We start from the raw sequence: 12,361 nt of genomic DNA, 5'->3' as shown, positions 1-12,361 counted from the left end.
TCAAAAATCAATCCCAATTTATTGGATCAAACTGAAGAGCTCGTTAAGCAAAAAAATAAAGGAAAAGAACCCGAAACTAACCGGATCGAAACCAAAACCGACCGAAACCTAACAACACCTTAATGGTTCGATTTTGGTTTGATGACTTGGACCATTTGCATAAACGGAATTAAATCGAACAAAACCGGACCGTACCAATGGTTTGGCATCCCTAGCCATTCTCAGTAGGTTCTGCATGATATTTCCATCCTGTGTTGTCTTCCATCCTGTGTTGTCTTTCTGTCCTTGTTTATCCGGCAATAGACTTGGATTCGAATTCACCCATAAATTTTTGGGACGTTAATCCATTTCCGAATAAAACCATTTATTCCATCTTCCCAGCTTTCCACCTTCATACGAGTTCCGGCAGCAATGTCTTTTAGGGTTTCCTGCTCTGCTCCGCACCCGCTCCCGCTGGTTTCCTCTTTCTGTTCTTGGTCTACCCAATGATTCCTTCACACAAAGCAAACAAGTCATGCTACTGTAGATGTGAGGCAACAAGGTTTGCGCGATTAGGGACTGTAAATGAATGATGGAGAAGCAAAGATGAAGACGACTTACGTAGGAATTTGAAGAGAACATATGCACTTTTATTAGGATTCGGCTCAGCTCCTGCGAGAACCATGATTACTCCGGGCATAAACCTGGTGATGACCGTCATTGGTTTTGCAGTCAGTACGATGTTTATAGTTTTCGTCTGCACGAGGCTTATCTGTGCAAGGATCCAGTTGAGTGCTTCCAGACGATCCTTTCCGACGGCTTCTAGATCTGATCTTAGCCGAGTAAGCCCTCTCTCTGCACTCTCTTCTCTTTTCTTATTCTGTCCGCTGTGGTGAATCATCAACTTTCATTTTCTCAAAATAGATTTTTTTTTCTTCAAAAAGCAATCGCGATGTATTTTTGCTTCCCAAATTGTCCTCCTAATTCTCTCGATCTTGCTATGGGTGTCTGTTGGTAGATATGGGAATATCAATGTTCCCTTTATTTGTTGGTTATAGCGCTTTTCCTTTTCGCAATTGATCAGATTGTTTATGTTGCATGTTTTGAATCATATTGCTTTGTTGTTTCTGTTTTCAGTAACACCTGGTTTAATTATTTCGGCACCCTGAACTTATTTTCTTCTTTCCTATTACACCAAATGTTCTGATTTATGGGGTTGGCAAATATTATCAATTGGGTTCTGTTCATTCTGTGAAATGTAAACCCTGGACACATTGTATTCTCCTACTGCTTGCTTTAGCTGCTGATACTGTAATACTGTGACTGATTCACCTCCCCTCCTCCACCCCCCCCTGGGGGAAAAATCCCTGCCGAAAAATGAGAACAGATAAAGTGCTGTGCTTGCCTTATATGTCTCGGTCCCATCTATATCCTCTGTTTTGTTTCTCTCTGAGACGTCTAATCCGAAGCCTCTTTCAGAAGTTTGTGCCACAGCTTTTGGAAAATGAAAACCTCTTATCATTTTTGTGCTGGACCCTTTTACTAGAGATAGTAGTTCATGTTGAACCTTATACATTATATAATTCGGTCTTCATTCCACCCCCCCTCCCTCTCCCCTCCCCAAATCAAACAGTTGGAACGTGGAGTTCACGGACTGGAGCCTGTTGTGATAGCCACTTTTCCTACAAAGAAGTTCAGTGATGATTTTTTCACTTCTGGAGAAGATTCACAGTAAGTTAATACTGTTCCTATGCTTTTCTTTTTCTTTGCATTTGCTCTCTCTATCTTCTAGTCGTTGTATAGGAGACAAAATGGATCTGTTGGGATCAGAGGTTTTACATACAAGACCTTTAACAAAGAATCCTTATGTGCTGGGAATCTTTCACATGACACCTTCTTTAGAGGTCCAAAACTGAACCATGGTTCTCCAGATCACCCGTTACCTGTACTATTTCAACCTCAAACCTATGATGTGGTGAAAACAGAATCTTTTCATATTACTGATCTTACAAGCCTTTTTATTTTATTAAGTTTTTAATAGTGATGTATAACCACTTCTGGAAACCTGCTTAAAACCTCAGCAGTGTAAATCATCATAATGACTATCTGGACCTTATTATGTATTTCTGTTCACCTAGGCATCTGTTACGCCACTTCATTCTACCTAGGACTATATCTTCTGTTATACGTGAGAGTTCAATCATTTATTAGAACACCCAATTGGAATTTATATGAAGGATTTGACAAAATGCTTCTTCAATCTATCATACTTGCTCAATCTATTAGGATATGTAATATGCATGTGGGGCTGGAATCAGTAAGAAAAAAAATAAGCATTGGACATTTGTGCCCCCCTTACTTCCTCATGATATGGATATATATTTGAAATATGTAGTTTGAAATCATAAAAATGATTGTATTAGATATTTCCTCTTATCTTTTTGGCTGTTGGTTAATATTATACTTACTAAGAATATGGTTATAGGGATGCTTTAAGAAAGTAAGAACGTGCATTTCCTTGAAGCCCTTAATGAGTTGGCTCATGTTTTAGCTGCCGATTAGCATAATTTTAACCTGGGCTCACTTGGTGGTGTCTCGACCATTGCGTTACTTGGACCTATTATAACGCTGTTAAGGGATTGCTCAGTGTCTTCTACTGCTTAATCAAAACTAGCAGTAGAAACTTGGCTTCCTTATGGATTGCTGTTCCCAAACAAGCCATATAGTTACTTAGCCAGTGATTTGGTTTTGTAGAAGCTGCTGCAAATTTGTGTGTTTGTTGCAGGTCTGCAGACAACAAAACGCAGAGTACAACGTGAGTTTAGTATATTCGATGCAAAAAGTTCCAAGCTAATATCTTACTCTTCTCATCAATGTGGTTGACTGGATGGAATTTGCAAAATCTTTAATTCTACCTCAATTAATTTTAACAAACGTATTAATTTTGGGATAGGGAGAGAGAATTCATTAAAGGGAACAGCCTCTCTGCGAAGCGGGGTTAAGGCTGCGTACATCTGCCCCTCCCCAGACCCTGTAGTAGTAGGTGCGCCCTTTTTAGGGTGAGAGATTTCATTCGTTGGAGAAGAGGAGTGAAACTAATAAACAGGTTCATATGGAGGTACACGGACATTTTAATATAAAAAGCAACTGGCGGTAATTATGTCTGAATTAGCTAGCATAGCTAAAGCCGTTGAATGCAGCCAAAAAGGATAAGTGAAGGAACAGAAGTCGAAGATTCTTTTGCTGCAGGTTGCTCAAGTGTCTACATCTCTTAAACTGTAGCTTCCCATGATTATATGCATGAATGAAAATTAAGGAGTACCATAGTTGCTTGGCGAAATCGTTGTTGCAATTACAAATTGTTGGCATTATCCTTCTAACATATGCTAGGATTTTGTTACCCTATTGATTGAAGATAGAATTTGTGAAAGATAGTCCCTTTAATCAACAGAAGGACTAATGGAGTTAAACTTCTGAGGTTATAACCACAAAAGAATGCCAACAAATTCCCAATTTATCGGGAAAACATAATCAGATGCTTAGAGTAAAGTATTCATCCTTGCTTTTCCTGCGCAGAAAGTGCATACCGTGAATTTGGTGCTCTCTTGACCGAAGGTTGTCAGTTTTAAGCAATATCATCCCAAGTAACCACAAAGGACTTCACCAACAGAACCCTTTCCGGCTCATATTCCCCACTCTTCTGTCCTCTTGACTACTATCCACCTAAACTATTTAGAGAACAGGGCAACTACTAGAGTAAGTTCAGCCAAAATCTGTGATTCTGAACTATAGGTTCTCCTATGAGATCAAACAATCATTGATACTCTCTGCCTTACTCATTGAGATTTTATCAGAGAGCTAGAAAGAAAGAGCATAGGTTTTCCCCCCAGAGCGCCAAAGCCCTTTCCTGAACTGCTATTTCATCATCCTAAGTGGTTTATGCCAAACTCTGTTCCTTTTTTCCATTGTAAGTAGTAGCTAAAGCTACAGAATGATGAACCCGTTGTATCCTTCTGCCAAGGTTAGACCGCTAGAGTGTCGTCATTGCACCTGCAGCAAGGTAAGCCAACCCTCGGTGCTTCTGCCATATGATTCCACTACTTTTGATATTGATCAAACGATGAATTGCTGCTTCTGACAGATGAGAGAATGTGCTTAGGAAATTGAAAACAATATTGATCTTGCACAAGATGTTGGTGTTCTTGGGAAAACTATAGAGAAGCACCATAGGACCTCCATTGCTAACAATGAAGTTCTCGAAAGTGCCCTCCCACTCCTTTTCCGTTGTGAAAAATAAAGATTTATAGGAACATTGCTTTAGTGGCAAATGTTATGAAATAGATATATTGTATTACAATACGTAGACAACTTCGATGGTGTTTGGTGCACATTCTAAAAATGCTTTCCCACTCCTTTTCCATATTTTGATTTAATAGCAGAATTTTATTTTATTTTGTTTTTTTTGGTTTTTTGGTAACTCAGTAAAAATAGTTTTTCAGAAAACAATAGCAGAAGATTTGTGAAAGAAAAAATCATGATGTGTGGAAAATGGTATCCATAAAAACTTTCTGCAATTTCCATTGATACCTCTACTTGTGGCACTTTTGGCATTTACCAAAGGATTAAATAATAAACTTAAGCAAAATACTAACAAGAAGCAGCTTTAAAAAAATAATGAAAATGTGAAAATTGCTCGTCCCTATATAGTGGTGCCATTTACAGCCTTATCATCAATTATTTCATCTTTTTTGAAGTTTATACATGGCTTCTTTTGCTCATTCATCTGTTAGATGCTCTCCCTTTGTAGAGAATAGATAAAATAGCCCAGGGAAGGGACCTGAAGGGACCTTCAAGAGCTGATTGATGCTCCTGCTTTCTGCCTTCTGGTGGTCCTGAGGTGGAGATTCTTGATAATTGAATTCTTACCGACAAGGATATTAACATTGAACGAAACAGCATCCTTTAACCAGTGAATCCTTTTTTTCCTGCATGTCATTAAAGTCTCCAATATTGGCTTGAATCAGTTCCATGGTGCACAGTCCTGTTTCTAAAGAACTTAGATTTTTGTTGTTTCTTTTGTTTTCTTTGATGTCTTAGAGTATCCCTACAGTGAGGGAGATTTCCCGTGTCAAATATGTAATATCTCCTGCAGTTGGTTTTTAGTGGGATACTTTAAGGGATTATATATCCTGGTGATAAAAATAAAATTCAAGTATCTATCTGCGGATGGTGTTTGGACTTGCATTCTTAAATTATGCATGCCACACATTAAATTCTGATTGTTATAGTAAATGAAACACTGTCACAATCAGTGGATTGGTGATTGGTGTATTTTGATTCTTGATTTACAGATAATCATATTGCTTTGAGTTCTGGTTCTGATGCCAAAGCTGCGGTTGGCAGCAAACCAATCATAGTATTAGGGTAGTGAGATTTCAAAAACAGAAATACAGTCTCAGAAGTCATCCTAGATTGCAAGGAAAAGCTTTACCAAAAAAAAAAAAAAAAAAAAAGAAGAAGATTGCAAGGAAAAGTTGCTAGTTTGAGAAGTTGGAAAATAATTCCTTTAGAAGCTCATGACAAAAAATCCTAGTTGGATCAGCCAGAAATTACAGATCTGCATTAGATCAGACTGCTCCATTGTGACCAAGTGGTCATGGGTTTGAGTCTGGAAACAGCCTTTCCCATGCCCTCCGAAATTTAGCAGGGGGAAGGCTGTGTAAGTGGTTGGGTTTGAGTCATTATAACCCTCCCAGACCCTGCAGTGGCGCAAGCCTCATGCACTGGGTACGCCCTTTTTATTAGATCAGACTGCTCAGACCATAAAAACACCGGCACTAATTGACCTTTATTTTTTGCCTTTTTTAGTGGCGTCTTGTTTCTGAGCTTATCCACTGATGGGGTTAGATCCTCCTAACAAGTAGGTTTCAGAAACCCTTTAACAAACCAGTATTACAGACAAGGGTGCAACAGCCCAGAATTGTCAGAAACTCAATAAAATCAAATCTGGAACTCAGATGTAAACATAACTGAGAGTAGATGTTGACTAACAGTAGAACATAACATACTAAAAGATCAAACAGATGTGATGGTTGGATTTACAGCACTGATAGTGTTTCAGTTCTGCAGAATACCTTAAAACAGAATCAACAACTCCAGCAAAGAGAAACTTTAACATTGAATTCTATTCTTGGATGGCTGAATCAAGGTACCAAAATCTCAGTTCGATCCAAGAGTTGGGTGCTGAGATTTGGCATTGTCCTTATTTCACTTAAACACCTCAAACCAAATCTGAAAATAGTAAGTATCAATATCTGATTTGCAGAGCTTAATGGAGCAATGAATATGTTATATGAATGACAGTCAGGTACCAGCAAACAAGAGTCAGATTAGCAGCTGAATTAATTAACTTTAAAGACTACTGTTGCTAAAATTGATAAGCTACAAGCCTGCAAAATACTGAACTGCAGGAACAAGATACTTACTTGAATGAAAGAAAGTAGAACAATAGAATGAGAAGGATATGAATTATGGAATCACCACCATAAAAGTATGTTAGAATCACCACTAACCAGCTGTTAAATCACAACAACAGAGTAGCACTGCATCTCCATAGAACATCATGAAGCAAAGTTCACAATAGGAAGGCAAATCGTGGGCTATGACCAGATACTGTCTTTATTTAATAAAAGTATCTACGTGAGTCAAAATAGGACTCAACACTAATAAAATAATCAAAACAAACTAGCAGTATGACCCCTAGGTTGGCATGCCTAGTGAGCTGTCCCATCAGTCCAAAACACTGACTAGATAGTGTCTTAACTGCTTAAAACTCTTAAGAGGTAGAGTTTCAACTACTTAAAATAAGGATGTCTCAACTAATTCAACACTAGAGTAGATAGGGTAGTTTTCTAATTAGGTGGGACTCTACTTCAACTAGAAAAAAAGAACTAACTAGATAAGAACAAATAAATAAAGTATTAAAACAACTATCCCAATATGAGGAAGACTTAGCTGGTCCAAATCAGGTTCACCGAGTTCAGAACTGAGTCAACTCAGTTGAGTTACTGAGCTGACTCATCGAGTTGACTCACTTTTTTCCTCCTTTGGGACTTCTTGGAGTACCATTGATCTGTATCATCCATACTCAAAGCAGTATCACTTTATATTTTGTACTCTAGAATTCTTAAAGCAGCAAAGACTTCTGCCGACATATTGAATTTCCAAATATCAACCCGATAGGAACAATAAACCAACTACAAAGGTTAATTCTGAAATTCACGCAAAGATACAATTAAACATATAACTAGTCATTAAGGAGGACAGAACAAAGTATTGAATGGTGTTAAAAGAACATTAAGTATTATCGCAACTGGCTCAACAAAATCTAAATAAGCTTTGATGCCCCCAATAACTTGGGGTTGACCACATAAGTGTTTTTCCAATCCCACAGTACCTAGAGGTACAACTCAACTCAACTCTACTCAGCCTTATCCCAAAAATGGGTCGGCTACGTGAATCCTTTTTCTATAATCAGGTTTATTCAAAGCCATACTTGTTACTAGTCCTAAGCTATGCAATTCTTTCCTCAACACTTCTCCTAGAGTCTTTTTAGGCCTGCCCCTGGCTCTTATAGCTCTTTCAATCTGAATCAAATCACCCCTCCGTACTGGAGCATTCAAAGGCCTCTGTTGCACATGTCTATGCCACCTCCATTGACTTTCTCGCTACTTACCATGTACATGAGTTATTCCTAATAAGCTCTAATTTATTCATTCTTTATTTTGTCCTTTCTAGTTTTACCATTCATTCATCTCAACACCCTCATTTCAGCTACTATAAGTTCATTTACATGTTGTTTCTTCACTACCCAACATTCGGCTCCATACATCATTGTTGGTCGTATAACTATCTTCTAAAATTTTCCTTGAGTTTTAAAGGAATACGTGGATCACACAACACTCTGGTCACCCTCTCCACTTCATCCATCCTATTTTAATTCTTTCTGCAACACCATCCTTTATTTCTCCTTCTTTATTTATGATTGAACCCAGGTGCATAAAATTTTTACTTTGCGGTATCTCCCTATCATCAATTTTCACCATCTCACTTTCAGTCCCATTGTTACTAAATTTACACACCATATACTATGTTTTTGTTTTGCTTATGTTAAAATCTTTTGATTCCAAGGTTGATCTCCATGATTCCTACTTAGCATTTATCCCTTTTTGTTTCCTCCATCAAAACAATATCATCAGCAAAATGTATGCTACCAAGGGATCTGATTTTGAATGTCTCTATTCAATTTGTTTATGATTAACGCGAATAAATATGGGCTTAAAGCTGATACTTGATGTAATCCAATTGTAATTGGGAATTCACTATCCTACCTGCTCATAGTTCTTACACTAGTCAATACACAATTATTCATATCTTTAACTATGTTCACATATTTTCTCGAAACATTTTTCTTTAATACTTTCCAAATTAATTCTCTGGGGACTCTATCATGAGCTTTTTCTAAGTCAATAAAGACTCTATGAAGGTCTTTCTTACATTCTATAAATCTTTTCATTAGTCTCCTAAGAAAATAAATAGCTTCTATAGTTGATCTTCTCGGCATAAAACCAAAATTGTTATCCGAAATATTAGTTGTATTGTTGTAATGGCTTTTTTGAGAAGGATGCTATAGTTATCTTGATTCGTAGTGTTATTTTTTGGGGGAAAATGAACTCTTTCTGGGAGTGTACGCCCTGCACCTAGACACATGGGGGGGGGGGAGAATACCACCCTGCCCCCATGAAATATGCAAATGACATCCCACTTGATGGCCCCCGCATGCGCGCAGGAGCCACATTCCCGGATAGAGAACACTTCCCCTATATTTTTTCCTTCCTTTGCACAAACATATTTTCCTTTTTCTTTGGGGTGGGGGTTGGGTTACTCAACAAGCATCCTGATTCACTTTGCAGCTGTGGTCTACTCCACTTGATTTGGGTTCTCCTTAAAGGAAGATATAAATTTTAATTACATAGTTTGTTTATCAGAACAAAAAGAAGAGAGCAAAAATTTCTCATGACGGGCACACCTAATTGTACCCGGTGGAAGGGTGATTCGGCCATTCTGACCTTGAACATGTTGGGAATGGTGTACACACTTTTGGTAGTCCTTAATTTTTCACTTCTTCAGTTTGCCACGTGTAACCCGTTTTTGGCTGAAACTTGACATGTAAGCAGGGGACCCTTGGGTCTACCTTTCCACAAAATTTCAGCCCCATCCAACCTGCTATGTGACAGTAAATAGGTGCTTGGTGGATGTGAAGTTTCACAGCAGGATCCAATGTTTTTTACTTGAAGACTAAAAGAAGGTGGAAAGGTTACTGCAAGTAGAGCCTTAGGTAAAAGCCAAGTAGAAGGAAAACTTTGAGGTAAAATCTTATATTTTTCACAGAGATTTTACCTGAAACATTCCCTTTCATGTGGTTTTTACCTGCCAAAGAACGGAGCCTAAAGCATATTGTAGAATCTTTGTAGACAGAATAGTATCCTTGCAACAAAAACTGTACAGTGGAGACACTGGATGAACGTTCTTCTGTACAATAAGGAAAGTCAGTAGATGGACATTACATCCTGGTCGGAGTTATAGCTCAATCCATGGTGAAGAGTTTGAAAAAGCTGATTACTTTTTCTATCACATGGGAATTAGGAAAAAGCGGAGAAGGCTGCCTGATTATAAAGTGAGGCACCAAGATTTGATTGATATTTATGTTATCTGCTAGACTGGGCATGTTCATATGAGTTGATAAATCCTCATTTGCAACTGATGGATGACCAATTTTAGGATATCATCTTGTGCAATATTTTTGCATGTCGTATAAGTAGAAAAGAAGCACTATACAGTTGAGTTTGACATCTCAACTTTGATACAGTGAGGGAATGCACTGTTGATGCTGAATGAAAGAGAAGGAGAAGGGAAAATAGAAAGGTTAGGCAGAAGGGTTTTTTAACTGCAGTCCCAAAGGTACATGTAAAGAGACATTTCCAAAGTGGGGTTATTCTTTTTTGTGGAACCTTTGATGATGTAAGATTCCTATAACATTAATCATAGATGTCTATGAACTTTACAACTATAAGGTTTTGGCATTTTAATAGTTATGAAGAAATACACATGCATCAAGAATCTCTAGTCATGGATTTTGCTCATGGACGGTAAAAAAAATTTAACATTTTACATGTTCTTTGATGCATCCGTAATTCAAAGTGGTAGCTGTTGACTGTTTTGTCCTGAATTTATTGTTTATTATGTGGATGTTTGCTAGAGATAGAGAATTCAGCAAAGTTTTGCTCTTCTTTCTTGATCAAGTACTTAGTGTTTTGCTCGATCTTTGCTAATTAAGTTGTGCCATGCTGTATTTGGCAGATGCACGGTATGCCTTGCAGAGTACCAGGAGAAGGATATGTTACGGATCCTACCCTACTGCGGGCATTCCTTTCATGTGACCTGTATAGATGTATGGCTGCGGCAACATTCTACTTGTCCTGTCTGTCGAATTTCACTGCGAGAATCTCCTGAAAGGAAACGTGTAATGCAACCCATGACTAGTTCAGCCATCAGACCAACTTTCGGAATGGATTCCCTTGACTCCCATTCTTATCACTGTTTATACACTAGCCATGGACATTCATCTAGAACCGCAGATGGCCAACAGATGGAACCCATTCAAGAGGATCAGTTTGAATCTAAAGTTGATGCAGTAGCATCAGGAGGAATCAGTACCTCCTTGAACGTGGATAACCAGGTCCCAAAAGACAGTGAACCTCACAAATCAGTAGTCAAGCATGTTGAGAGTCCATCTAATCCATAGCAGGACGATACATTGTATTGTATCTGAGGCACATTCTACTTTTAGACCTTATACTGTAAGTGATTGAAGGTGTTTTAACTTATCCAGAGATATGACATGGGAAGTTGATCCGTTTTTCTCATGGCTTACTGTACATATATGGCAACTGTTAGCGCTTCCTGATTGTTGCTGGCTTCTTATTAATTCAAGATTGTTTTAAAATTTTTGAGAGGATTGCTAAGCTTCTCTTTCTGCTTTTGATAATATGCAATTGGTGGTTGGGTGCTCATGCATGCTTCTGTCGGGTTGCATTTTGTTTTGTTTTGTTTTCGGTGGTAAGGATACCATTCACATTGGAATGGTAGATAATGTACAGTTCTGATGCAGAGATTGTGAGATGGCAGCGCTTTCTTTGCGGTTCTTTGGTTTGGTTCTCCGGAATGTTATTGCAACCAGTGTGAACCATGAATGGGCACTGCAGATTTGGAGTTCTCTAAGGAGTAAGGACTGCTCATTGTATGTCTGGTGGGCGGTTTTATTGTCAGCGACTCAGCAATAATTTGAGTAAGTGGCACACACCAACACATGCCTAATGTGACGACAACCCGTCCCAGTGGCTCTGTCTATTGATAGGCCTTGTGGGCCCTCTCCGCATGTTTACAAACTGTGACCTTGTCATTTTAAACGGCCATTTTCCATTGCCCGTGGGTGAGAGAATCTGATAAGAGAAAATGAGGATGTGTATTGTCCTTTAATTTTATAGTCTGGATACATTTGCTTTCTTTTACACCATAGTACTGAAACTTTTCTGGAATGTCTTTTTGTATGGTGAGTCTCATTCTTCTTTAAAGTATCCCTTTATGGCTTCTTTGACAAGGGACCCTAGAGCTGGAATCTTGGCCATCAGAAACTACATAAAATAGTGAAAAACATATTTTAACTGACATGTGATTGAAATGTGTTATAGAATCTGTCAAGTTATCATTTTTACCATTTTTTTTTTCTCTTTGATGGGTAAGAGCTGGATTTTGTCATCACTGTTGTTATCATTTTAGAAGTCATTGTTTGTCAAGGTTTAAAAACTTGGAACTCTGAAGTGGGTACAGGATATTTTGATCCTATTCAGATTCAAATCAGCCTGCAATTTCTCATATTGTGAAGAATGGTTGTTACTCGGGATTGCAGTCAGTCGATTTCTGTTGATTCTGATCTGCTTTTTCAAACTCTGTTACTAGTACCATATTTTCCCTGGGATTATATTGTGTTTCTGTCACCAGCCTGCCCTCAAGCTCTGTTTAATGTTGAGAGACTTAGAGCTTTTTTCCTGAATGAAAGGGAAACTTATACCAAAGAAAAAAAGGGAAATAGGAAAGGAATCTCTTGCTTTTTTTTTTAGGGTTGGGGAGGGGAGGTGAGGGGAGAGGGAGAGAGAGCAGATCTTAACGTGTGATAATCTCTGGTGTTTATGTGACAAAACTCTGGTGATTAATTAAGAAACCCAGCAGAAAAGGGCCAAAAATTGATTTGAGTTTTCTGAGA

At 38.2% G+C, this 12,361-nt stretch overlaps 1 protein-coding gene across 1 annotated transcript; it reads left to right on the top strand.

Annotated features, from left to right (window-relative positions):
* Positions 1-457: 457 nt before the first annotated feature.
* LOC122657981 (RING-H2 finger protein ATL67-like) lies at positions 458-11,056 on the top strand. The gene is made up of 3 exons (XM_043852809.1): positions 458-821; positions 1,613-1,710; positions 10,399-11,056. Exons 1-3 carry the CDS (start codon positions 663-665, stop codon positions 10,841-10,843), a joined length of 702 nt encoding a protein of 233 aa, XP_043708744.1. The 5' UTR covers positions 458-662; the 3' UTR covers positions 10,844-11,056.
* Positions 11,057-12,361: the final 1,305 nt, after the last annotated feature.

This window comes from Telopea speciosissima, chromosome 1 (genome assembly GCF_018873765.1).
Source record: "Telopea speciosissima isolate NSW1024214 ecotype Mountain lineage chromosome 1, Tspe_v1, whole genome shotgun sequence".
NCBI classification, from domain to species: domain Eukaryota; kingdom Viridiplantae; phylum Streptophyta; class Magnoliopsida; order Proteales; family Proteaceae; genus Telopea; species Telopea speciosissima.
The sequence above is the reverse complement of the archived record's forward strand: the minus strand, read 5'-3'. Positions and strand labels throughout refer to the sequence as shown.

What these genes read in the sequence shown, in the direction of transcription:
- LOC122657981 (XM_043852809.1), top strand. Translation starts at nt 663, where the DNA reads ATGATTACTCCGGGCATAAACCTGGTGATGACCGTCATTGGTTTTGCA. An exon ending in CTAGATCTGATCTTAGCCGA is followed by an intron (nt 822 to 1,612) that starts GTAAGCCCTCTC and finishes CAAATCAAACAG; the next exon opens with TTGGAACGTGGAGTTCACGG. An exon ending in ACTTCTGGAGAAGATTCACA is followed by an intron (nt 1,711 to 10,398) that starts GTAAGTTAATAC and finishes TGTATTTGGCAG; the next exon opens with ATGCACGGTATGCCTTGCAG.